Source organism: Prionailurus viverrinus, chromosome A1, assembly GCF_022837055.1.
Source record: "Prionailurus viverrinus isolate Anna chromosome A1, UM_Priviv_1.0, whole genome shotgun sequence".
Classification (NCBI taxonomy): Eukaryota; Metazoa; Chordata; class Mammalia; order Carnivora; family Felidae; genus Prionailurus; species Prionailurus viverrinus.
The window spans coordinates 92181660-92205580 of NC_062561.1; the positions used below are offsets into that span (position 1 = coordinate 92181660).

Genomic DNA, 23921 nt, shown 5'->3' on the forward strand with positions numbered 1-23921 from the left:
TGTCGTGAGGCTCACACCTAGGCCTGGCTTCCAGGGAACAAGCTGGAAGAAGATGGCTCTACCCAGCTGGCTGGTCCTGTGATCATTTCTTCATGGGCTTTCTTCTGTCCCCTTCCTTTAGCACCTGGCCTTTCTGGAAATGCTTTGTCTCTCTGGGTCCTGTCCCTCTGTGCCTCGGGCAGGCCTGGCCACTCCTCATTCTTCTTGTCCACTTCCTAGATATTCTCAGTGGAGTTTGGTTCTCTCCCCATTAACCCTCAATGCCTCCTATGGCCTGTGGGCCCATGAAGAGAAAGCACCTCACTCAGCTCTGCGGTCAGGCCTCCATGTCCTTTGAGTCTCCCCTTGCTCCAAGATGCCTCCTTGCCCATCCATCCCCATAGGCAGCAGGCGGGGTGGGGTGGGCTTTTGGGGAGACCCCATCTGTCTTTGCTCAGGCTGCCATTATAAAGTACCCCAGTCAAGGGGGGTGTAAACCACGGAGATTTATTTCCTCACAGTTCTGGAGTCTGGAAGCCAGAGGTCAAGGTGTTGGCTGGATTGGCTTCCCCCGATGCCTCTCCTTGGCTTACAGATGGCTGTGCCCTTGCTATGTCCTCACACGGTCTCCCCTCTATGTGTCAGTGTCCTAATCTCCTCTTCTATTAAGCATGTCAGTCACATTGGATTAGGGCCCACCTTAGTGACTTCCTTTTGACTTAATCACCTCTTTAAGGTTTATTTATTTTGAGAGAGAGAGAGGGAGAGGGAGAGCATGAGTGGAGGAGGGGCAGAGAGAGAGAGAGGGAGAGAGAATCCCAAGCAGCCTCTTGCACTGTCAGTGAATTGTGAGATCATAACCTGAGCTGAAATTAAGAGTGGGAAGCTTAACTGACTGAGCCACCAGTGGGCACCCCTTAATCACCTCTTTAAACATTGTGTCTCCAAATACAGTCACATTCTGAGCTATTAAGGTTAGGACCTCAACATATGGACTCTGGAAAGACACAAGGCAGCCCAAGACACTGTCTAATCAGATGACACGCCAGGGTAACCTGTAGGCATTCCCTGTGGACAAGACCAAGAGGTCAGGGTCAGCGAAAGCAGGTGACCTCAGTGTGGGGATTGTGGCAGGGCCTGGCTCGGTGACCTGGGGTCACTGGAGAAGACCTGCCATTGTGTGGGAAGGCTTGGAGGCTCTGCCCAGGGACAGCCCGAGGACTCTCCTCAGTCTGTCAAAACCTGTGGTGGAGACCGTCCACTCTCTACCCAGGGCCACTGATGGGATTTTGTTCTGTCAGCCCAGTATGGTGAACCGTGTGATGAACCGTAGCAGATTCTGACAGGATGAGATGTAGGTCTTTGAAAAATCATAAATGGAGGGGCAAGGGGGCATGACTGGGTGGCTCAGTCAGTTGAGCATTGATTTTGGCTCAGGTCATGATCTCATGGTTTGAGAGTTCAAGCCCTGCATTGGGCTGTCTTCTGTCAGTACGGAGCTGGCTTCGAATCCTCTGTTTCCCTCTTTCACTTCCCCATTCACTCTCTCTTTCTCTCCTCAATAAACATTAAAAAAAAAAGAAAAGAAAAATCATAAAGGGGAGCACGAATGAAGATCGCTGAAGAATTGCATCTTGCTTACAGACTAAACCTTTCGAAGCACACTAACGTGTTTCAGGGCTCAGGAGTGACCCCTATGGAAATGTGTGCCCATGCAGTTTGGAGGTCACTCAGTGTGCCAGTGGGAGTCACTGAGTAAACCCCACGTTCCTTAGGAAAACATTTCTGAGCTCCTGCCGAATGCCTGGGTTGGGCTGGGTGCTCTCACTGGCTCTTCACTTGACTCTGCTGGGGGTTTACCTGGCACCGAACAGGGTGGACCATGCAGCCCAGTGGGGTGAAGTGATGCCCTTTGACCCCGGGGCCCCTGCTCTACCATCCCATGGGAGCCACGACTGTGGGAACCGGGACCCTGGTGTTTTGTAGTTTAGTTTGTTTTTTGGGTCTATTTGACACATAATGAACTCCAAATATTTTAAAGTTACAGTTTGATAATTTGTGACATGTGTGCATATGTGAAACTATCTCTACAGTCAAGGCAGTGAACATATCCATCACCCTCAAAGCTTCCTCTGCCCCCTTGACTTCTGTCCCTTCCCACCTGCCACTCAGGTATTGCTGATTTCTCTTGTTATTGATTAGTCTTTTTTGGATTTTTATATGAATAGAATTATACAGTATTTGCTCTTTGGTTGTGTGTGGGTGTATTTGGTTTCCTTCAATCAGTATAATTATTGAGAGATTCATTGATAGTTTTGCATGTATTATCATTTCATTCTTTTTCATTACCAAGTGTTATTTCATTATATAGATAAACCATAATTTGTTTATCCACTCACCTGTTAATGGATATTTGGGTTTGTTCCTCGTTTGGAGCTATTACAAATAAAGCTGCTTTATTAACATTTGTGTACAAGTCTTTGTATGGACATGCTCTTTCATGTCTCTTGGGTGTAAGTACCTTGGAATGAAGTAGTTGATTATCTGATAGGTGTAGGATTACCTTTTTTTTTTTAAGTTTGTGTATTTTGAGGTGGGGAGGGGCAGAGAGAAAGAGGGAGGGAGAGAATATCAAGCAGACTCTGCGGTTTCAGTGCAGACCCTGAGGCGGGGCTCAATCCCAGGAACTGTGAGATCATGACCTGAGCTGAAATCGAGAGTTGGACGCTCAACAGAGTGAACCACGCAGGACCCTACGAGATTAACTTTTCAAGAAGCTGCCCAACGCTTGTTGAAAGCCATTGTATCATTTTATATTCCCATTAGCAGCATAAACAGAATGTGAGTTCTGTTTATCCACATAATTTGCCCTTTTACCTCTGGCTGCTTTTGACATTTTATCGTGATCACTGGTTTAAGCAATTCAAATATGATATGCTTTGGTGTCATTTTCTTTGTGTTTATTGTGCTTGAGTTTCACTGAGATTCTTGGATCTGTGGGTTTATAGTTTTCATCAAACTTTGAAAAATGTTGTGGCCATCATTTCTTCAAATACTTTTTTCTGTCCCCCAATTTGGGGACTCCACTTACATGTGCATTAGGAGACCCAGAGTTCACTGATACTCTTCTTTTTTCTTCTCTTTTCTCTTTTCTTTTCTTTTGTTCCTTTCTTTCTTTTTAAAAATTCTTTATCTCTGTCCATTTTGGATAATTTCTCCTGCTGTCTTCAGGTTCACTAATCTTCTCTTCTTCAGTGTCTAATCTTGTCCTTAATCCCCCCTGCCCTGTTTTTCACCTCAGACATGGTAGTTTTCAACTCTAGAATTTCAGTTTAGAGATTTTGATTTCTTTGATGCCTCTGCTTAACTCTCTGAACATGTACCACATGGTTATAATTTTTGTTTTATAGTCTTTGTGGGATAATTCTACCATCTATGTCAGTTTTGGGTTCGTTTCAGTTAACTAATTTTTTTCTGCCCCTTATGGGGCCTATTTTCATGCCGGTAATTGCTTTTTCTAAAATTTGTTTAAAAAATGTTTACTTATTTTTGAGAGAGAGTGAGCACCTGCGTGTGAGCAAGCATGGGAGAGGGGCAGAGAGAACCAGAGACACAGAATGGGAAGCAGGCTCTAGCCTCTGAGCTGTCAGCACAGAGCCTGATGTGGCTCTCAGACCCACGAGCTGTGAGACCTCAGTCGAAGTCAGATGTTTAAACTGACTGAGCCACCCAGGTGTTCCCTCCTGCTGATAATTTCTTATTGTATGCTGGACATTATGAATTTTACCTCATTGGAGGTTGAGTATTTTTGTATTTCTGTAAATTTTCATGAGCTTTGTTATGTTACAGTTATTCAGAAACAGTTGGACCCTTTGAGTCTTGTATTTAGGATATGTGAGGTGGGACCAGAGCACAGTTAGCCTAGGGTTGATTACTCCTTATCTCTGAGGCAAAAGACCCTCCTTGGTGCTCTACTCAGTGATTTATGAGTGTGAATTAGGGGTTTCCCAGTTTGGCTGGGGGAATGGGCACCCTTCCCTGCCCCATGTAAGACTGAGGCACTGTTCCCTGCATCTTTTTGGGTGGTTCTTCTCCCTGCCACGGGTCATTGCCTCCTACACATGCTGATCAGTGCTCCACGGACATCCGCAAAGAACCTCACAGATCTCTGGTTCTCTCGGGTCCTCTGCTCTGTAGTCCCAACTGCCTGGCATCCCTGGACTTCCAGGTCCATCCTTCAACTTTGGATAGCTGCCAGGCTTCATGTGTGATTCCCTCTTCCCTGTGCCCAGCCTGGAAACTCTCCCCAGGCAGGAAGCAAGAGCAGTTGTTCTCTGTCTGAGATCACTCTCCTTTCCTGCTCAGTATCGATATCCTCAAAACCTCTGTTTCATGTATTTTATTTGCAGAATTTGTTGTGGTTTTTTTGAGTTTTTGGTGGTGTTATTTTATGCAGGGGGATAAATATAGTCATTGCTCCTGTATCTTGCCTAGAAGTAGAAATCCACGATATGGCCTTTAAAATGTTTTGGAATAATTCTAGATTTATAGAAAAACATAGTTACAGGGGTGCCTGGGTGGCTCAGTCAATTGAGCATCTGACTTGGACTTGGGTTGTGAGTTCGATCCCCATTTCAGGCTCTCCGGGGTCAGCATGCAGCCTGCTTCAGATCTTCTGTCTCCCTCTTTCTGCCTAGCTCCTGCTTGTGAGCTCACTCGCTCTCTCTCTCTCTCTCAAAAATAAATAAACATAATAAAAGAAAAATATAGGGGCGCCTGGGTGGCTCAGTCGGTTAAGCATCCGACTTCGGCTCAGGTCATGATCTCATGGTTCATGGGTTTGAGCCCTGCGTCTGGCTCTGTGCTGATAGCTCAGAGCTTGGAGCCTGATTCGGATTCTGTGTCTTCCTCTCTCTCTGTCCCTCCCCTGCTCACACTGTCTCTCTCAAAAAGAATAACATTAATAAAAATTTTTTGAAAAAATGAAAAATGTAGTTACATATGTACATAACTGTAACACATTTGTCCAAAGTAAGAAATTAACTGTGATAACTTACTGTAGCAGGCAGAGTTCTAGGACAGCCCTCAGGATTCCCACCCCTTGTTGTACACACTTTGTATAATTCCCTCCCCGGTGATTATGATGGTATCACTCCTTTGAGTTGCCAATGAGTTGGCTGAATTCATTACAAATCTTACCTTTGGTGGGCCTGACATAAGCAGGTGAGGCCTTAGAAGGGACTGGGTCCTTCCTGAAGTCAGAGGGATCTGAAGCATGAGAGCATGTGTGGAGGGGGCACAAGTCAAGGAACTCTGAGTGGCCTCTAGATGCTGAGAGTGGCCCCTGGCCAGCAGCCAGCAAGAGAATGGGGCTTGCAGACCACAAGGAACCACATGAGTTTTAAAGGGGATCCAGACGTCTAGAAAGAAACACCCAGCTGATGCATTGATTTCAGCCTCAAGAGACCATGAGCAGGGAAGCAAACTTGGCTGTGTTCAGTCCTTTGACCACAGAAAGCATAGTAAATGTGTATTGTTTTAAGCCATGGATTTTGTGACAATTTGTTACACGGCAATTGCAAACTAATACAATTACTATTAACTAAAAAGGACCAGGTCGAATTCCTTAGTAACAATATCCCACTGTTAATCTAGCAAGATTTCAACAAAGACCTCTGTGAGGACCAGCATGAAGCCATGAGTCCATTCCCACCACCTTTGATTTTTTAAAAAAATTTCTAATGTTTATATATTTTTCAGAGAAAGAGAGAGAGAGAGAGAGAGAGAGAGAGAGACAGAGCATGAGCTAGTGAGGGGCAGAGAGAGAGAGGGAGACACAGAATCCGAAGCAGGCTCCAGGCTCCGAGCTGTCAGCCCAGAGCCTGATGCAGGGCTCGAACCCATGAAAGGTGAGATCATGACCTGAGCCAAAGTTGGACACTCAACCGACTGAGCCACCCAGGTGCCTGCTTCACCACCTCCAATTTTTAAGATGCTTTTAATATACCCATATTATACCTTGGTTGGAGATGATTAGAATTTTGATCAATAATAGATCTGGCATATGAGAAAATATTTGGGAAATCATATATCTGTTAAGGATGTAGTATTCAGAAAATATAAAGAACTCTTACCGCTCAGCAACAAAAAGACAACCTGATTTAAAAATAGGTAAAGGGGGGTGCTCAGGTGGCTCAGTCAGTTAAGCATCTGATTCTTGGTTTCGGCTCAGATCATGATCTTGGCGGTTTGTAGGTTCGAGCCCCAAATCTGGCTCTGTGCTGACAGTGCAGAGTCTGCTTAGGATTCTCTCTCTCTCTCTCCCCCCACCTTCTCTCTCTCACCCTCCCCTCCTAATGCCCCCTCTCAAAATAAATAAATAAACTAAAAAAAAAAATTAAAGTTGTTCACTTAATTTTATGTGATGTGAATTTTACCTCAATTTAAAAAATACATGTGATATTGAAAATAACAAAGCTGTATCTTAGTTGGTCTTAAGTGACTTTGTGATTTATTTTTTACCCATCTTTAAAAAGTGAATGACAGACTTTCTTTTCAGATCACCCTAGTTTTTCCTCTAATGTCCCATTCCTACTCCAGAATCCCATCCAAGGCACCACATTGCATTTCATTGTTATGTCTTCCTGACCTATAGCATTTTCTCAGTCTTTCCATGTTTTTCATGACCTTGACAATTTTTGGACATACTGGTCAGGTATTTTGTCGAATGGTCTTCAGTTTGGGCCACTCTTATGATTAAAGTAGGTTATGCGGGCTTGGGAAGAATAGTATCAAGGTAGATTGCCATTGTCCTGGCATCATGTTGGGCCCATGATGTCACATGACCTATCACTGGTGCCATTAACCTTGATCACTTGATTAAAGTTGTGTCTGCCAGATTTTACATTATAAAGTCACTATCTTCCTTTCTCTGCCTTTAGGAAGTGAGGAAGTCTAACCCTCACTCAAGGAGGGTGGAACTTAGCTCCACATCTCGGAGAGGGCGGTATCTACATATATTATTGGGCATTCTTCTGTAGGGAAGAGTTGTCTCTTCTCCCCACCTATTTATTCAGTCATTTGTATCAGTATATAACTTATGGGTTGGTTTCTAACTTATTCTTTCCAATACTGCATTATTTTTATCTTGTTGCCAAAATTATTCCAGCTTTGGCCATTTTGGGCCTTTTCAGGTAGGTTTTGTGTTTCTTTGACATACTCTTCCCTCCCTTCCTTTTTTCAAAAAGGACCTCCTTTCTTTCTGCCACTACAAGGCACTCCAGGTTCATCTTGTGTATTTCCTGCCCTGGGCCTAGAATCAGCCATATCTCCAATGAGCCCTGGTTCCTTTTCTTAGAGAATGGTATTTAGAAACCAAGATTTGGGTGCTGGGTGTGCTTGATGTTTCCAGGGTGTCATTGATTATAGGTTTTCTCTGCAGACATCTGTAGTATATATGTGTGCATATTCACTCCCCTCTGTACACATACCTATGAATATTTCTGTATGTGTCTTCCTGTAGGCATTAGATGTGACCTCATAGTGATGTCTCTGATTAATTCAGCACAAGATGGTTCATTCTGTCTTTCCCACTTTGTGTATTTATAACTTCTCTTTTGGACAACGAGCAGCCCAGCTCTCATTACCAATAGTTTATTTACTCACTTGTTTGTTGCTAATGTCTGTAAAGTAGTTTCAAAATTGCTAACCTGTACCCCTGTGAGAACCAACTTTGCCTACTGGAGTACAGCATTTCCAGACAGTTCCTTTTGTGTCCAGCCTTACAGTTCTTGATCAAGATGCTATTTTGCATGTAGGTCAACTACATGTTTTTTCCTAACACTTTCAGTGAGTTATGTCATACAGCTTTTTTAAAGTTAGTTTATTTTTGAGAGAGAGAGAGAGGGAGGGAGTGTGAGCACAAGCAGGGGAGGGCAGAGAGAGAGAGAATCTCAAGCAGGCTCTGCATGTCAGTTCAGAGCCTGACGCGGAGCTCAAACTCACAAACCACGAGATGATGACCTGAACCAAAATCAAGAGTCAGACACTTAACCGACTGAGCCACCCAAGTGCTGCTGTCACACAGTTTTAACATAGTTGGATTCACTTGTCACAGCCCACATTTCATCCAGGGATTCTCTGATATCCTGGTTGATTTTTTTTTTTTTAATTGCATCCATTAAAGTTCACTCTTTGTGACGTACAGTCTTAAAGGTTTTGACAAATGTGTAGAGTCATGTGTCCAGCACCTCAGTGCCTTACAGAACAGTCCCGTTACCCGACAATCTTCTCATTGTACTTCCTTCCTCGCTCTCCAACCTTTGGCAACCCCAGATCTGATTTCTGTCCTTTTAGTTTTGTAAGGCCTGACTGTGGGTAGCAACTGTTTGTTGTTAGTTATGAACATTGCTTATAAGCAGAGGTTGTCTTGCTTTGTGATTGGAGCTGGTTGCTACCAGGATTGAGGTCCCATCCTGGCGCTTACATTGCCCCCTGTGGTCTCAGTTTTCTCATCTGTAAATGGGTGTAATAATAGTCCCAGCCTCATGGCGGGTATTGGCAGGGCTAGACGGGATAACAGTTGTGGGCACAGTGCCTGGCCCCCATCAAGTAATCAGTGTCCTCAGTAATAATGCTCGCTATTTGTTATCTTCCTCGTCATCATGCCAAGGCATGAAAAAAAAAAAATGTCAGAGGCCAGAAAATGCTGCCCTCTTGGGTTGATGGTGGTAGTGAGAATGCACGCAGGGGCTCTTCCCTGTGGGGGCGGGAGGAGGGCAGAGGATTTGTGCCCTGCACAGAGAGGGTCCTCTGTTGCGTCCTGGGAGTTCGTGTCCCAGGGAGGATGGAATCACCTGTCATTCACAAATGGTCCTCTGCGGGGAGGCCGTAGGGCTTCATTTTGGTTCTTCCTCTACTTCCAGAATTTTTTTTTTTTAACTAAAAAAATGGTATTAGAACACAGGAAGGATTTCTTCTTCTTCTTCTCCTCCTTCTCCTCCTCCATTTTTTTTCATTGAGATATAATTTTATTGAGATATAATTGATATACGGTGTATATATAATATATTATAAGCTTAAGGTTATATAGCACAATGACTCTTAACTTACATGGTTTGTGAAATGATTACCACCATAACTTTGGTAAACATCCATCATCTCATATAGTTACAAAAAAAAGTGTTTTTTCTTTGTGATGAGAACTTTTAGGATCTATTTTCTTAACAACTTTCAAATATACCATCTCCTCCATTTGTTTTTTAATTTTTTTTAACGTTTATTTATTTTTGAGACAGAGAGAGACAGAGCATGAATGGGGTAGGGGCAGAGAGAGAGGGAGACACAGAATTGGAAACAGGCTCCAGGCTCTGAGCCATCAGCCCAGAGCCCGATGCGGGGCTCGAACTCACGGACCGCGAGATAATGACCTGAACTGAAGTCGGACGCTTAACCAACCGACTGAGCCACCCAGGCGCCCCTCCTCCATTTGTTTTTGAGAGAGAGAGCGTGAGGGGGGAGAGAGAGAGAAAGAGGATCCAAAGTTGTCACCAAATAGCCTGATGCGGGGCTCAAACTTACAAGCCTGGAGATCATGACCTGAGCTGAAGTTGGATGCTTAACTGACTGAGCCACCCAGGCGCCCCCACAGGAGGGGCTTCTAAAAGAAGTAAATCACCATACTCTGTACACCCAAGGGGGTTCATATTTTGGTAGCTGCTGTCACCCAGTGCCTGAATTTTCGTACAGATGTAGACCTTTTATTGATGGTCTCATAAACATTTCTCCCCCTTTTTGCCACATAGTGTTCATAATGATACTAAACAAAATAGGGCAGTTTTATCAGGGGCTTTGCCACCCTTCTCTAAACCACTCCCACTGTTTTGGGCTGCAACTTCATGGGTATCATTCTTTGCTCCTGCCGATTTTTATTTTTTCAAGATATATCCCCTAGAGCAGGAATCCTCTGTCCAAGAGGATAGGAATGTCTCTGTGGCTTTATTTATATCATTTTACAGAAATAAATCATTCTGTCCTTTTTTTGTATGTTAACTTATATTTCATCAAAATGCGACCGTTGGAGGCTATGATCAAACATCTGGCCAAGTGGCCCAGACTAGTGCTCCCACACGTCATTAATAAATTTATCATCTAACTGTGTAATGCTTTTCTGAGAACCGTGATTTTCCTGGAGTAATTTTCTCCACAGTGCTCACTACCCCCCTCCCACCCCCCCCTCCCCCCACCCCCACCAGGCAACTTCAAGTTTTCCTCCTCCTTACTCTTGGAGGGAACGGCTCCCAAAGTCTCAGGGACTTTTTTCTCAGAAACTCATCCTTTATTTACTTTAGGAGTCAGGACTTGTTTGCATATGTAAAACCAGGACCATATTGTTTGCAGATGCTAGAGGTGCTGCCAGATAATTGAATGTAAAAAAGTTGTGGCTTTTAAATCTTTTTTTTGTTTTTTTTTTTTGTTTTTTTTACAAACCTGGACACAAAGGAATATTTTCTTGAATGCAGAACGAAAAAAAAACCAGGGAAATAAAGATTGTGGGATTGGGTTTCTAATTCAAACATTTCACTTTGTGTTCCTGATAGTGGCATTTCAAACCCACAGAAAGTTCGGGGCCTGGAGTGGCGGAGGGGGGGGGGGGTGCGGTAAGCTAGAGGGTAGCCGGTAAAACTGCAGATTCACTGTATAATCCAGAGAAACACAGGCATAAAAGGAGTTAGGATAAGTGATCAAACAAAAACTCAATCCCAGTATTTTATGACCCCATCTACTAGCATTAACAGTAAAGCGCCCCCCCCCCCAATAGTTTCCTGTTTGGTTTTTTATTTTACGATAAGAGCAGTTCAGAAGTCATTGTGTTTCCTATCAGTATTTGATAAAGCCTCCCTCCCTTTCGGAGAGCTGCCCAGATGTGATCGCGGGTTGTTAAAACGAATTGGCTTTTAGCTTTAAATGCTTTTGTTTAAAAAAAGGAAATTAGTATGGCTTCTAGCCTGTCTAGCAATGATAAAAAGATGAGAGGGTCTCACACAAATTGACTGGCTTAAACGAGAAGGCTGGATTCTTTTTCTATGTAAAATTTGAAATCTGTAATAGTATCCGCAAGTACGATGTGGTGCGCGGGTGGGGGGTGGGGGGGCAGTGAGTTATGAGGTCCCTCTCACGCCAGTATCCGCATCTGCAGGCGGCTTCTGAGTTCTGGTTCAGTGACAGTGGATGGTCCTTGCCTTGCCGCTGCAAGCAGTAGTAGCTCAGGGCAACACGGCCTGCCCGGCGGGGCTGGGCGGGGCGGGGGGGGGGGGGGGGGCCCGGGGCGGTGTTGGTAGGCTGAGGGGTGGGGGGAGGTTTGTAGGGGTCCTGATCCTGGGCTGCTCCAGCCAGAGGCAGACAGGACTTGGCTAGAGTCCCATCTCCTTTGAAAATTCCAGGCTTGGTGGGTCGGGGGCTCAAAACTAGGGATGTCATTCTTGTCTCCTGGAAAGCAGTTCTTTAGAAATAACAGTTTTGGGAGGGTGCCTGGGTGGCTCACTCAGTTGAGCATTTGACTTCACCTCAGGTCATGATCTCCGGTCTGTGGGTTCGGGCCCCACATCGGTCTCCGTGCTGACAGCTCAGAGCCTGGAGCCTGCTTCCGATTTTGTGTCTCCCTGTCTCTCTGCCCTTCCCCCACTCGCGCTCTGTCTCTTTCTCAAAAAATAAATACATATTTAAAAAATACGTTTGGGGTGCCCAGCTGGCTCAGTTGGTAGGGCACAGGACTCTTGATCTTGGGGTTATGAATGAGCCCCACGTTGGGTACAGAGATTACTTTAAAATAAAAAGTAAAAAAAAGAAACCCCAGTTTGGGGGCTCCTGGGTGGTTCAGTCGGTGGAGTGTCCAACTTTGGCTCAAGATATGATCTTGAGGTTCGTGAGTTCAAGCCCCACATCAGGCTTGCTGCAGACAGCTAGTCAGTGCAGAACCCGGTTCAGATCCTCTGTCCCCCCTCTCTGCCCCTCCCTTGCACTCTCCCAAAAGTAAATAAATACTTAAAAAAATAACAGTTGTATTTGCTTGCTGTACCGTTTTCAAGGGCTTTTAAATTTTTATTTATTTATTTTTATTGAGAAAGATTACATTTTTAGGTTTGAACCTAAAAAACCAAACATTTCAGGTTTAGCGGTGGTGTCGCATTTTGTCACTCAACCTGTTTAGGATTTGCTTTGTTTTACCTTTAGGGAGATTTTTGTTTGCTTCCTAGAGAAAGGCTAATGCTTTATTTATTCTTGTTGGGACTCAAGTCTTGGCTAGTTTTGGGATTATGAGCCAGTCATTTCACCTTCCTAAACCTAGATTTGGGCTTTGGGACTAATTTCTTCTTCTTCTTTTTTTTTTATTCTAAGCTTGTCCCCTCAGTGCAAGGCGGGGACAATAATCAGGATCTCTGAGGTTACGGTTAAACCATCATAGCGGAGCTGTGATGTTTGACCCTATTTCTGGGGTAATTCTTTCCCCTTCACCCAAATCTAGCACAGGACTGGGCATGCGTAGATGTTCTTGTTAGACTGTGCTGAGCCAAATTTTCTAGGCCAAGGATCCCTGCTGGTAAGAAGAAAGGAAGATGTCATCAGGGTGGATTAGGCCTGGGCCTGGGGTCTGAGGCCAGGGGGCTGGTGGGTGGGGCTGCAGGGAGGGAACCTGGGTCTTCCTGGGTCAGGGCCTGATCTGTGGACCAAGGACTAGAAGGGCCAGTTTTGGTGTGGCCTGCCCAGCCTCCCTCTCCTCTGCCTTCCCATCTGCATGCTGACTGCATGGTCACTTTGTCTTTTCTGGATTTGTATTCAAAAATGTAACAAAGCAGAAACCTGCCACCTTCTTTTCAGGGACTCCCAAATAATTGTTGCATGTTTATTTTCGTTTCTCCTCTCATACCCAGACTGCCTGTAGCATTTAACTACCTTGTAATAAATGTTCTCGAAAATGCCACTGCCGACGTAGATCTTTCCAATACATCGTTTTTTGCTGATTTTTCCACTTTTACCCCTCTCCACTCTCAAACTCATGCTGGTCTTTTTTTTTCTCTCCTCTCTTTTCTTCCCTAATTCAGAAGTTGGAGGGACTGGTCAAGCACCGGACGGTTCGGGAAGCGCCGACCGAGTGTGTCTGCCCCCCAGGTAAGTGGATATTTGATTCTTGTGCGCCCTTGACTTCCCAGAGGCCTGGTGTCCTGTCTCCTGTCTGCTCAAAACTGCTGAGGACATGGTCAAGAGCTTGCATGGGTTTCAGTCTTGTCTGTTGTACCTCGTGGACCATCCGGCGTCTTTCTTCCTGTCTTCCCTGACCAGATGACTAGTCAAAGATTCTAGCAGGGTGAACTGCCCTGGTTTGATGAAGATGGTGATCTTGGGGTAGGAATTAAGGAACTGTTAGAAATGACTTATGATGAAAACAAACAAACAAAAAAAACAAAACAAACAAAAAAGAAATGACTTATGATGAAGGCTTAAGTACTGGGAAGGTGAAAGCCATCCTGTTTCAAAGACAGAAACAGGCATGGACCATCCACACAGTATTAACTGTGATTCCAGCTCTGTTCAGACACGAGGGGGTAAATAAGTACTCTGGTGACCGTAGGTTTTTTGGTTTTCATTTCTTTCGGTGGAGGTAGAGGGGGGAAGATAGGAATGATGGTCTGAATGATTCAAATAAGAATGTCTATCTTGGGTTTTGGTGGTGCAACCAGGATGGCTGTGAATAAGACCAGGATTTGTGGATTCCCAGTTCGTGTGGCTGAATTCTGATGTCTATCAGGTCTTCCAGTTGTCCTCATGGGAGCTTGGCACAGACCATCATTGAAGTCTGTGTGCTGTCTTGGCCCTGGTATTTTCAGGGCAAGAATTCTCCTCTGTAGAACAGTGTGTAATACCAGTGAATGAGTTGAAAATCGCAACACTTCTTAGATTTCCCACCATGCCGGACAACGTGGAAAACACGGGAGCTGAGCCCAGGGGCCCCTGTCCTTGCTGTCATTCCTTCCATTAGCCAAGCTGTCTGGCATTTCCCAATCCACTTCAGCTGGCCTAGACACAAAGCTCATTGAACATTAACATCTCCATATTGGGAGATGCCCTGGGGTTTCTGTAAAGGTGGATCTCCTGGTATGAAAATTTCTGGTCTCCGAGGGCCCAGTGGAAGAGGATCTTAGGGACGAGCTTGAGTTAGTCTTTAATAGCACCTCTAACATTTTAATAGCAAAAAGGACATGACAAGTAATGACATCATTAACAGATCATCAAGTCAGATGTTTGATTCAATGGGGGGAAATACTCAGATAGACAAGTGAGTTTTAGGATGATCTGAAAAATGCATACAATAGGAGTGATTCCTCTTGGTTTTTTTTTTTATTCCCCCCACCCCACCTCTTTCTAAGTATTGTATGCATGTCAATTCACGTGAGCTATGTAGGTAAGTATTTTTTAAATTGGGAGTCACGGGGAGCCTGGGTAGGGGAGCCTGGGTAGTTCTGTCGGTTAAGTGTCTGACTTCGGCTCTGGTCATGATCTCATGGCTCCTGGGTTCGGGCCCTGAGTGGGGCTCTGGCTGACATCTGGGAGCCTGGAGCCTGCTTCAGATTCTGTGTCACCCTCTCTCTTTCTGCCCTTACCCCCGTTCATGTTCTGTCTCTCTCTCTCTTTCAAAAATAAATGAACATTAAAACAATAAATAAACTGGGGTCACAAAGCATTTGTGAGATATGAAATCAGTTCTGTGGGTTGCAGCCAGCGTTTTGAAATGTTGAACTAGCCATAGACTGGAATAAAAACATATTGGAGAGAAATTTTTGTTTGAGCTATTTCTATCTGTAGTGTATGGCCTGGATGGCGATGGAATGGGTTTCCTGCTCTGCATTGCTGACCCTAAGTTTGAAAGTCCCAAATAGAGATAGACATGTAGAGGAGGCAGTGAGGGGGCATGGAGCTCCTAAATAAATCTGAACCAGGTTCAAATCTTGGTCTGTCACTTATTAACAATCAAGATCTTTATCAGAAAATGATAACAGTATTGTAGTGGGCTCTGTAGGCATTTTTGAGGTCATAGAGAAAGGGTAGGTCAAAGCCCATGAGCCCGGAGGGATCCTGTGACCTGCCTCCCTTTTGGAGGGTCCTGAACCACCAAGAGAAGTTCCAAGAGAGTCCCAAGGAAGACCCTGGGGACTGAAAGTCTGGTCATAACCCCCCCAGTCCTGCAGAGAGGAGGGCAGTAACCTACCCTGCTCTTGGAGGGGTCCCTTGCTGGTGGTCAGGACTACACTGCTGTTGTCAGAGGGTCTCAGGGCTGCTATCAAGCTGTCCTGGGAGGTGTGCTCAGCTTGGTCAGTGTGGCCAGCATGGCCAGGCCCTAATGCATGAGCAGGGGAGGGACAGAGAGAGAGAATCCCAAGCAGGCTCCACACTGTCAGTGCAGAGCCTGATGGGGGGCTCAAACTCAGGAACTGTGAGATCATGACCCAAGTTGAAACCAAGAGTCAGATCCTTAACCAACTGAGCCACCCAGGCGCCCCTCATTGGAGCCCTTTGGCCTGGAGACCTTCATCGATGCAAATCCCTGTCAGCTGGCACATTCTCCCTGTCACGAAAAGGACAGAAGCCTTTTTCTCTAGCACTGGAAGCCTTCACTGATTCCTGTCTCCAGGGCTCTGATCTGCCCCGCAGCTGTTTGGAGTCAGGACACGCAAACCACCCTCTGTAGCTTTGGTCCCCATCTGATTTGAGATATTCACAGATGCCCACTGCCCACCCCCGTTTCTTCTCATGGCCTGGGGACTGTGTGATCCTTTGTCAGATCCTGGGAGATCTGATCAAACAGATAAGCGAGGCCAGAGGAGGGGGCATCTCTTTCCGTGTGTTGTCCATTGTGAAGAGGAAGCCATGGAGCTGAGAAGGGAGCAGGCCCCTTGCCCAACCCAGTGGTGAGAAGACTGGCATGGCTGTGCCCTGTGACCTCAGACAAGGGAGGGGGCTGAGCCTTGCTCCTCTCGTCTATAAAACGAGGTCATCCAGGATTTAGGGTGGGCCCTAAGTCCAGTAACCAGTGTCCTTATGCGACAGAAGGGAGAGATTTGAGACACAGAGAAACATGCAGAGGAGCTCTCCGGAGGACAGAGGGATACATCTACAAGCCCAGGATTGCCCGCAGCCACCAGGAGCTGGAGGAAAGGGGTGCTCAGAGGAGAATATTCTCGAAGGAACCGGCCCTGGTGGCACCTTGATTTTGCTCTTCTGGCCTCCAGAACTGTGGGAGAATGTCTGTCATTTTAAGCCACCTAGTTAGTGGAGACTTGTTGGGGCAGTCCTAGCAAAGGAAAGCGGACAGGAAGGCGAATCATCCCGAGGGCTTTAAGGTTGCTATGAGGGTCAAAATTTCCTACTGTGGGGGCTGGAAGGGGGGCTGCTACCTGGGGATCCCCCCTCCCCCATGCTGCTCTTTGTCATTCACCTGCCCAGAGAGACACTCCTGCACTCCTTCCGCAGAGATCTCCAGGCTTCAGACACAGGGGACTTACCCAACACTCTTTTCTTATGTTACCCGTGTACTTAAAGTTTAAAAGTGGTTATTATTTTTTTAAGTATTTATTTATTTATTTTGAGAGACAAAGACAGCATGAGTGGGGGAGGGGCAGAGAGAGAAGGAGAGAGAGAGAGAGAGAGAGAGAGAGAATCCCAAGCAGGCTCCACACTGTCAATCCAGGGACTGACGCAGGACTCAAAACTCACGAACTGTGAGATCATGACCTGAGCCGAAACCAGGTCAGACGCTTAACCGACTAAGCCACCCGGTGTCCCTAAAGTGGTTATTTTTGAGTAGGAAATGACGTATGATGTGATTAAAAAAAAAAAAAAAAGTTCAGGTACTACTAAAGATTACACATGAAGAATAATTCCCCTCCTCCGTTCTCCTGGTCACCTTTCTAGAGGCTTCCTGACTTTCTAGAGCAGTGCTGCCCAGCAGAACTTTCTGTGATGTGGAAATGATCTGTTATCTAGGCTAAAATGGCAGCCACTACTGGCTGTGGAGCCCTTGACAATGTGGCTAGTGTGACAGAGGAAGCAAATTTTAAAATCGTTACTCAGTTTAAATGGCCACATGTGACTAGTGGCTATGGTATGGGGCAGCCTGGGTTTTGAGGTAGTGTTATGTATATTTCAGTGAGTAACTCCTCTCCTGTTTTTCTTTCCACAAAGAGTACCATAGGCTGTTGTCCCTGTACTGCTTTCTTTGATTCACAGTTTCTCTTTGAGATGGTGACTCAGTCTGCACATCAGAGGACATATACTACATCATTTTGGTTAAACAATGGCATCCTTATCGTCTGTTGAGCTATCCTGTGAGGTGCCTGGCCAGTCACCACCAAGGATGTTTAGGTGGTTTCCTGTCCTGTGTCTTTTTTTTTTTTTTAAGTTTTATTTATTTTGAGAGGGAGCGAGAGAGTGAGCACAAGCTGGGGAGGGGCAGAGACAGAGGGAGAGAGAGGGAAGCCCAAGCAGGCTCCACACCGTCAGCACAGAGCCCGATGTGGGGCTTGAATTCACGAACCATGAGATCATGACCTGAACTGGAATCAAGAGTCAGATGCTTCACTCACTGAGCCACCCAGGCACCCCTCCTGTCCTGTGTTCTTACAGCCCAGCCTGCAGGGAAGCATTGGAGGGGAGGAGAATGGCCTTCTCACTCTGTTCTCTGCCCTCCTGATGCCTTGTACTGAAGCTAGTCATGAGCCAGTTACTGCTACGGCATCTGGGGGTGTCGGGCTGGAAGGACAGGAGCCCACAGTCTGTTGGGGAGGGTGCCCTCAGAGCAGCAATTCTAGAATATTGCAAGAAGGGCTCTGGCAGGGTTATTCCCAAGCCTGTCCTGTGGCAGATGAAGGGATAACCGGCCCCCACTTCACTAAGAACAGTCATGACCCTAGGTCATCCTAAGGGCTGGGTCAGAGCCAGTGCCCAACACCTTGGAGCCCGAGAGCCCTGGGTTTGAATCTTGACTCTGACCCCTGATCATCCTACCTGTCCTGGGATGGGCCACTGTGGTGCAAAAGGTCATTGCATTAACTGTTTGGGTCAAGCATCAGAATACTAATGTTCTAACCATCCTACATTAATGAAGAAAAGGAAACTTATTAGCTCATATAACTGGAAGTGGAAAGGTCAGAGGTCGGGCTGTATTCAGGTGGATGTGAATAAATGCCGTGGAATTGTGTAACTTTGAACCATTCAGTGATTGTAGATTTATATGCATTTTACCAAAATTTTAAAAGAAGCCCCGGAATTGACCCTGATTTGCTGGGCTTGGGGCAGATGCCTCTGCCTGAATTTATTGCTGTGCCTGGAGGACGGGATGTCTTGATCGGCTGGCTCTGGGTCATATGACCATTTTGGACCTGGGGGAGGCAGTCGTGGGGGCAGGTTGACGCTGCCAGAACCATGTGGTCTGAGAATGGGGAAGGGTACTTACCAGAAGGAATATTAGGGTGCTGTTCCTGGAAGAAGACAAAATGGTTTTCACTGGGTGGTTGTAAATAAGAGATTAGCACTGCAGGGGCAACTGGCAAGCCCTGTCCAGGTGGCCCTCAGCTGGGGACTGTAGACAGAGTCTGGATGTGACCAGAGGTTTGCCTCCACTCCAGGCACACAAGGGCAGTCCTTTCCCTCTGTTGAACTTGTCCAATAGTCAGCCAGGCCCGGTGATAAAGTGCTCAGACTCAGGACCCAGACTCCCTGGTTCAAGTTCTGTCACTTACTAGCTCGATGACCTTGGACGAGTAATTATCCAAGCAGTGCCTCAGTTTTTCACCTGTGAAATGAAAGTTTCCAACGGTACCTATGTCCCGGGATTATTGCAAGGATTGAATGAGTTAATGCATGTGAGTTGTTTAGAATAGGGCCTGGCACTCACTTCCTGAGAGTGAGTTACTTGTGGTTACCATGAACTCAGATCCATTGTCCCCAGGCCTGTCTAGACCCACTGTGCAGCCTGTTGCCTTCTTGAGTTTTGCTGATGTCAGGCAGGGCTGCCAGAGAGATGGGGAGAGATTTGAAGCTGGAGGTTGGCTGGGAATATTCTGGAGGGAAAGAACAAAGGCTTGGCAGACTGTATTGGCATGTTCTTCTGGGACGTGGGTGAAAAATGCTGGCGACAGAGCACAGGAGTGAGAGAACCGGAAAGAAAAAGGAAGTGTGTAGCCCATGAGCTCTTGTCAACTGCTAACGGCAACCAGAGGGACCAGTGCAAAGCCTGGGGCTCTGCCCCTGTGTACACTTCGCACTGGTTTCTAACCCGGCTCCACCTGCCCTGGAAATTTGTTAGGAACTTTGCAGAAAAGTGGGAGTACCTTTCATTTCTTCTTTGTGCCCCACGGTATCCTTGTATCATATACCAGAGATGTCGCGTGTGGTTTCCAAACGATGCGCACTGATAAGATGAATCAGAGCGAGATGCTCACTGCTCTGTGACAGTGTCTGGAAGTTTGAGCAGGAGAGTGAAACCCTCATGGGAGAGCATGATGTAAGTTATACGTTTCACTGTTAGTTTATGGCAAATGTTACAGAGCAGAACAGAAGTGCTAAAAGTTCCTTGTGTTTGGCCTGCTTGTTTGTTGGTGTAGGAAAGAGCTTAGTGGAGGAAGTGCACCCTTTCCTTTTTTTTTCAGTGTCTATTTATTTATTTTGAGAGAGAGCGAGCAAGAGAGAGGGAGGGAGAGAATCCCAAGCAGGCTCCATGCTGCCAGCGCAGAGCCCGATGTGGGGCTTGATCCCACAAACCGTGAGATCATGACCTGAGCCAAGATCAAGAGTCAGATGCTCAACTGACTGAACCACCCAGGTGCCCCCAGGTATATACCCTTTCTTGGTACTCTGAAGCAAGAAATGGTGATTCCCCTTTGGATTATTTATTCAGAGAATTTTTTAAATAATGACTTTTTTTTTTTTTAACCTGTGAAATCCTACTTGACTGGAATTTATGGTATACAAAGGTCACTTGATGGCAGTTATCCTACTGTGTAAGACTGCACAGAGTTGAAGGAGATAATTTGGGTGTCTGATCTTGTTTGCTTATTTGTTGGCTGGAATACTCTGGAGTGTGGTCTCTGGTCCCCAGTTCATTATGCCTTGATATTTGTTCCTTCTTTCATTCATTTCTCCTTATCCCTCTTTTGTGCTCTTCCTGTGGGTGATATTGACAGAGACTGTGCCAGGAATTGCAGAGCCTGTCACTGGAGGTCATGGGACAGATACAGGAACCTTACTCTATTAAGAATGGGAAGAGCCTGAACAGAAAAGTCTCACATAGGGTGCCTCAGTCGGTTGAGTGTCCAACTCTTGGTTTTGGCTCAGGTCATGATCTCACAGTTTGTGGGCTCGAGGCCCATGTCGGGCTCTGCAGTGACAGTGAGGAGCCTCCTTGGGATTCTCTCTCTCCTTCTCTCTCTGCCCCTCCCCTGCTCACTCTCTCTCTTTTGCTCTCTTAAAATAAATAAACTTTTAAAAAAATTTAACAAGGGGCGCCTGGGTGGCGCAGTCGGTTAAGCGTCCGACTTCAGCCAGGTCACGATCTCGCAGTCCGTGAGTTCGAGCCCTGCATCGGGCTCTGGGCTGATGGCTCAGAGCCTGGAGCCTGTTTCCGATTCTGTGTCTCCCTCTCTCTCTGCCCCTCCCCTGTTCATGCTCTGTCTCTCTCTGTCCCAAAAATAAATAAAAAACGTTGAAAAAAAATTAAAAAAAAAATTTAACAAAAAAGAAAAGTCTTACAGACATAAAAAGAAGGGAGATATTGCCTCAGATCAGGAGGACCTGGGCAGTGGGAAGATGATAGCCGGGCAGGATTTTGAAGACTGCTTGGCATCTCAGCCAGCTGGGACAGGGGGCACATTTCCTGATCCCATCATTCTGAGCAGAGGCGACTCCAGGGGAGCCCCTGGAATAGCAGGGAACTGTGTTTGGTTGGAAGGTGGCAGTGGGCAGTAAGGGCAGGTCTTGGGGATGGACGGTTGTGGGTGTTATTCCACAGATGACACAGTTGAAGGAATCTGCTTTAGAGTTCAGCGTTAAGAGGACTCAAAACAGCACGGAGTAAGGGCCGGAGGCAGATTCAGTTCTAGCAGAGAAGCCCCCGGAGAGGGTGCTCAGGGTAGGTGGGTGGGGATGGTCTTTGTCTTGTTCCCTGCTGTGTCCACTGAGCCTGGAATGGTGCTGGGCACGTGGAGGAGGGATGGTGAGTGACGGCTGGGTGACCTCTGTGGAGGAGAGGTCATGAGAACTTGAATGGGGGCTGTGAGAATTGATGGTGGGCAACAGCTGCAGGAGGCATGGGCCACGTGGTGGACGGAGCTCACAAACAGGATGGATGGCACTGGTGGGGACAAAGGTGCCTGAAGCTGCAAGCCTGGGGGAGGCTGATGCCCTGAGCAAAAATGGGAAATCCCCCACAAGGGACTCGGAAGGGAAGATGGTAGGCATGGTTTTAGATAGTGAGTGGCTTCATGAACCAATTAGTAGACCCACTGATGACTGAGGGATGATAATTAGGGGACTTTTCTTAAGGCATCATTTAGCCACTCTGAGTCTATTAATTACAAAATGTACCATGTCCCGTAAATAAAGGCCTTGGGGTTTAACTGTGTGCTGACCATTGGAATTTGGAAATTTTCTTGTGACCACCAGAGGGAGCCCACTATATTCATTAAATTCTATAGAAATTTAACACGCATTGAAAAGCAATGGATAATTAATATTAAAAAAAAAACTGACTACAAAGCACACCGAAGTTCAAACCAGGGGCAGCGAGACACAGAGCTAAGCACCCACTCTGGTGTTTTTTTTCCTACTAAAATGGAAGATGCCTTGGAATTTTCCAGAAGATTCCAGAATCAGGTGGTTTGCTGGAGGCTGTGATGGATTATTCCAAGGGTAAAATAGCCATGGGCGAACACATTCCTGGAACAGTTGCCTGCCCACCCACCCACCCACCCAACGTGTATCGAGCACCATCTGGTTTAGTCATAGCTGAGAATCCTGAAGCTGTAGGACTAAAACTGTTTTGACCTCAGCTTGGCCAACTCTGTGCCAACTATTGGGTGACAGGTGCAACTTGTCACTACGTGAGGTGTCATATAACATTGTATGGTAGGAATATTAAATGTCCCACGTATCAGGAGCTACTCATATGTTGGCACTGCCTTCTCCCAGGCTAAGTTCAATGTCATCATCATCATCTCCAGCTTCTTTATTTCTTGTGCTAAAGTATGCTCCAGATGAACTGAAGACTTAAATATGAAAAATGAAACCGTGGAGGGCAACACAAAAATACAATACGTCACTTAAAATTATGAGGTGGAAGTTGAGTTTATAAGCATGGTACCGAAGTCAGAAATCATAAAGCAGTCGGAATCCACCAAATGGAAGATTTTGTCCCCAGGGAACATTTGGCGATGTTCGGAGATGTTTTTCGTTTGTCTCAACGTGGGGTGTGGCGGGGATGCTACTGGCATCTAGTGGGTAGAGGCCAGCGATGCTGCTAAACATCCTACAAGGCACAGGACAGCCTCCGACACAAAAAATGATCCCACCCCCAAATGTTGGTGGTGTCTAGGCTGAAAAACCTTGCCATTATTTAAAATGTTTTCTGAAAAGTTTTAAGCTTAGAGCTTATATTTTCTGTATGGAAAATCTCACCCTGACAGAGTTTAAAGATAAAATACTGAGAGGCGCCTGAGTGGCTCAGTTGGTTAAGTGTCTGACTTTGACTCAGGTTATGATCTCACAGTTCGTGGGTTCAAGCCCTGCGTCAGGCTCTGTGCTGACTCTCAGAGCCTGGAGCCTGCTTTGGATTCTGTGTCTCCTTCTCCCTCTGCCCCTCCCCTGCTCATTCTCTGTCTCTCTGTCTCTCAAAAATAAATAAACGTTAAAAAAAAAGTTTAAAAAAATACCTGAAAACAATTCAACATATATAATAAATGTATAGTTGATAGTCATGAAGTATAAAGTTCTTAAAAAAGAATAAGGAAAAGTCAAATATTGTAGTGGAAAGATGGGTAAAGAATAGGAACAGGGAGTTCCCAATGAAAAATACAAATGGTGACACTTTCCTTCAATGGATACTTATTCATCTGTTGTGAATAATTGCAGAAATTCCTAGTAAAAGGAAATACTGTTTTCAGTGATCACAGTGATAGTGTTTAAATTGTTTCAGTCTTTCTGGAGGGCAGTTGTTGCAGACGAAGTCCAAGGGCAGTCTGCTGGAGAAATCTTTCTTGTTTGGGAATTCTGTCTTCTTGTGCCATTCAGGCCTTCAACTGATTGGGTGAGGCCCACCCACATTATGGAGGGCAATCTGCTTTACTCCAAGTCCACCTATTGGGATGTTAATCTCATCCCAAAAAATCCTCATAGAAACATCCAAAGTAAATGTTTGACCATGTATCTGGGCACCATGGTCCGTCCAAGTTGACCCATGAAATTAACCATCACACCTGTGTCATGGCATTTCTCCATCTGATTCCTGCCCTGCTCTCTGGACCCATCTCTCAAATCACATCACCTTCCTATGCCCTATGGAATGACTTAGTTTCTCAATTGGAACCTGTGTGTCAGTCCCCTGCCTGAAGCATCTCTCTCCTCCTGGCATTTTTCCTTGAAGGATCCATATTCTTTCTTCACGATCCACTGGCTGCATGGCTGGCTGGTAACAGGCCCTCCGTGAGTGTTGGATAGGGTGGCAGAAACAGAGGACAAACTCAGCCTTTAGTAAGGGAACACATGGAATTCAGCTCTTTCTATTAATATCTTTGGGTGATTTGTGGAATAACAGGTCTGTTAGAGGGCAGTTATAGGGAAAGGGTAATAAAATCTAGACAGGAAGCTTCCATAGCTGACATTGTCCTTCTTGAATTACA

At 45.9% G+C, this 23921-nt stretch overlaps 1 protein-coding gene across 1 annotated transcript in view; it reads left to right on the top strand.

Annotated features, from left to right (window-relative positions):
* COL23A1 (collagen type XXIII alpha 1 chain) overlaps nucleotides 1-23921 on the top strand; it is a 354760-nt gene that overhangs the window by 11764 nt on the left and 319075 nt on the right. The window contains exon 2 of the mRNA XM_047861807.1: nucleotides 13080-13146. Within this exon, the coding sequence (XP_047717763.1) occupies nucleotides 13080-13146 (67 nt within the window). The remainder of the gene's footprint in view (nucleotides 1-13079; nucleotides 13147-23921) is intronic.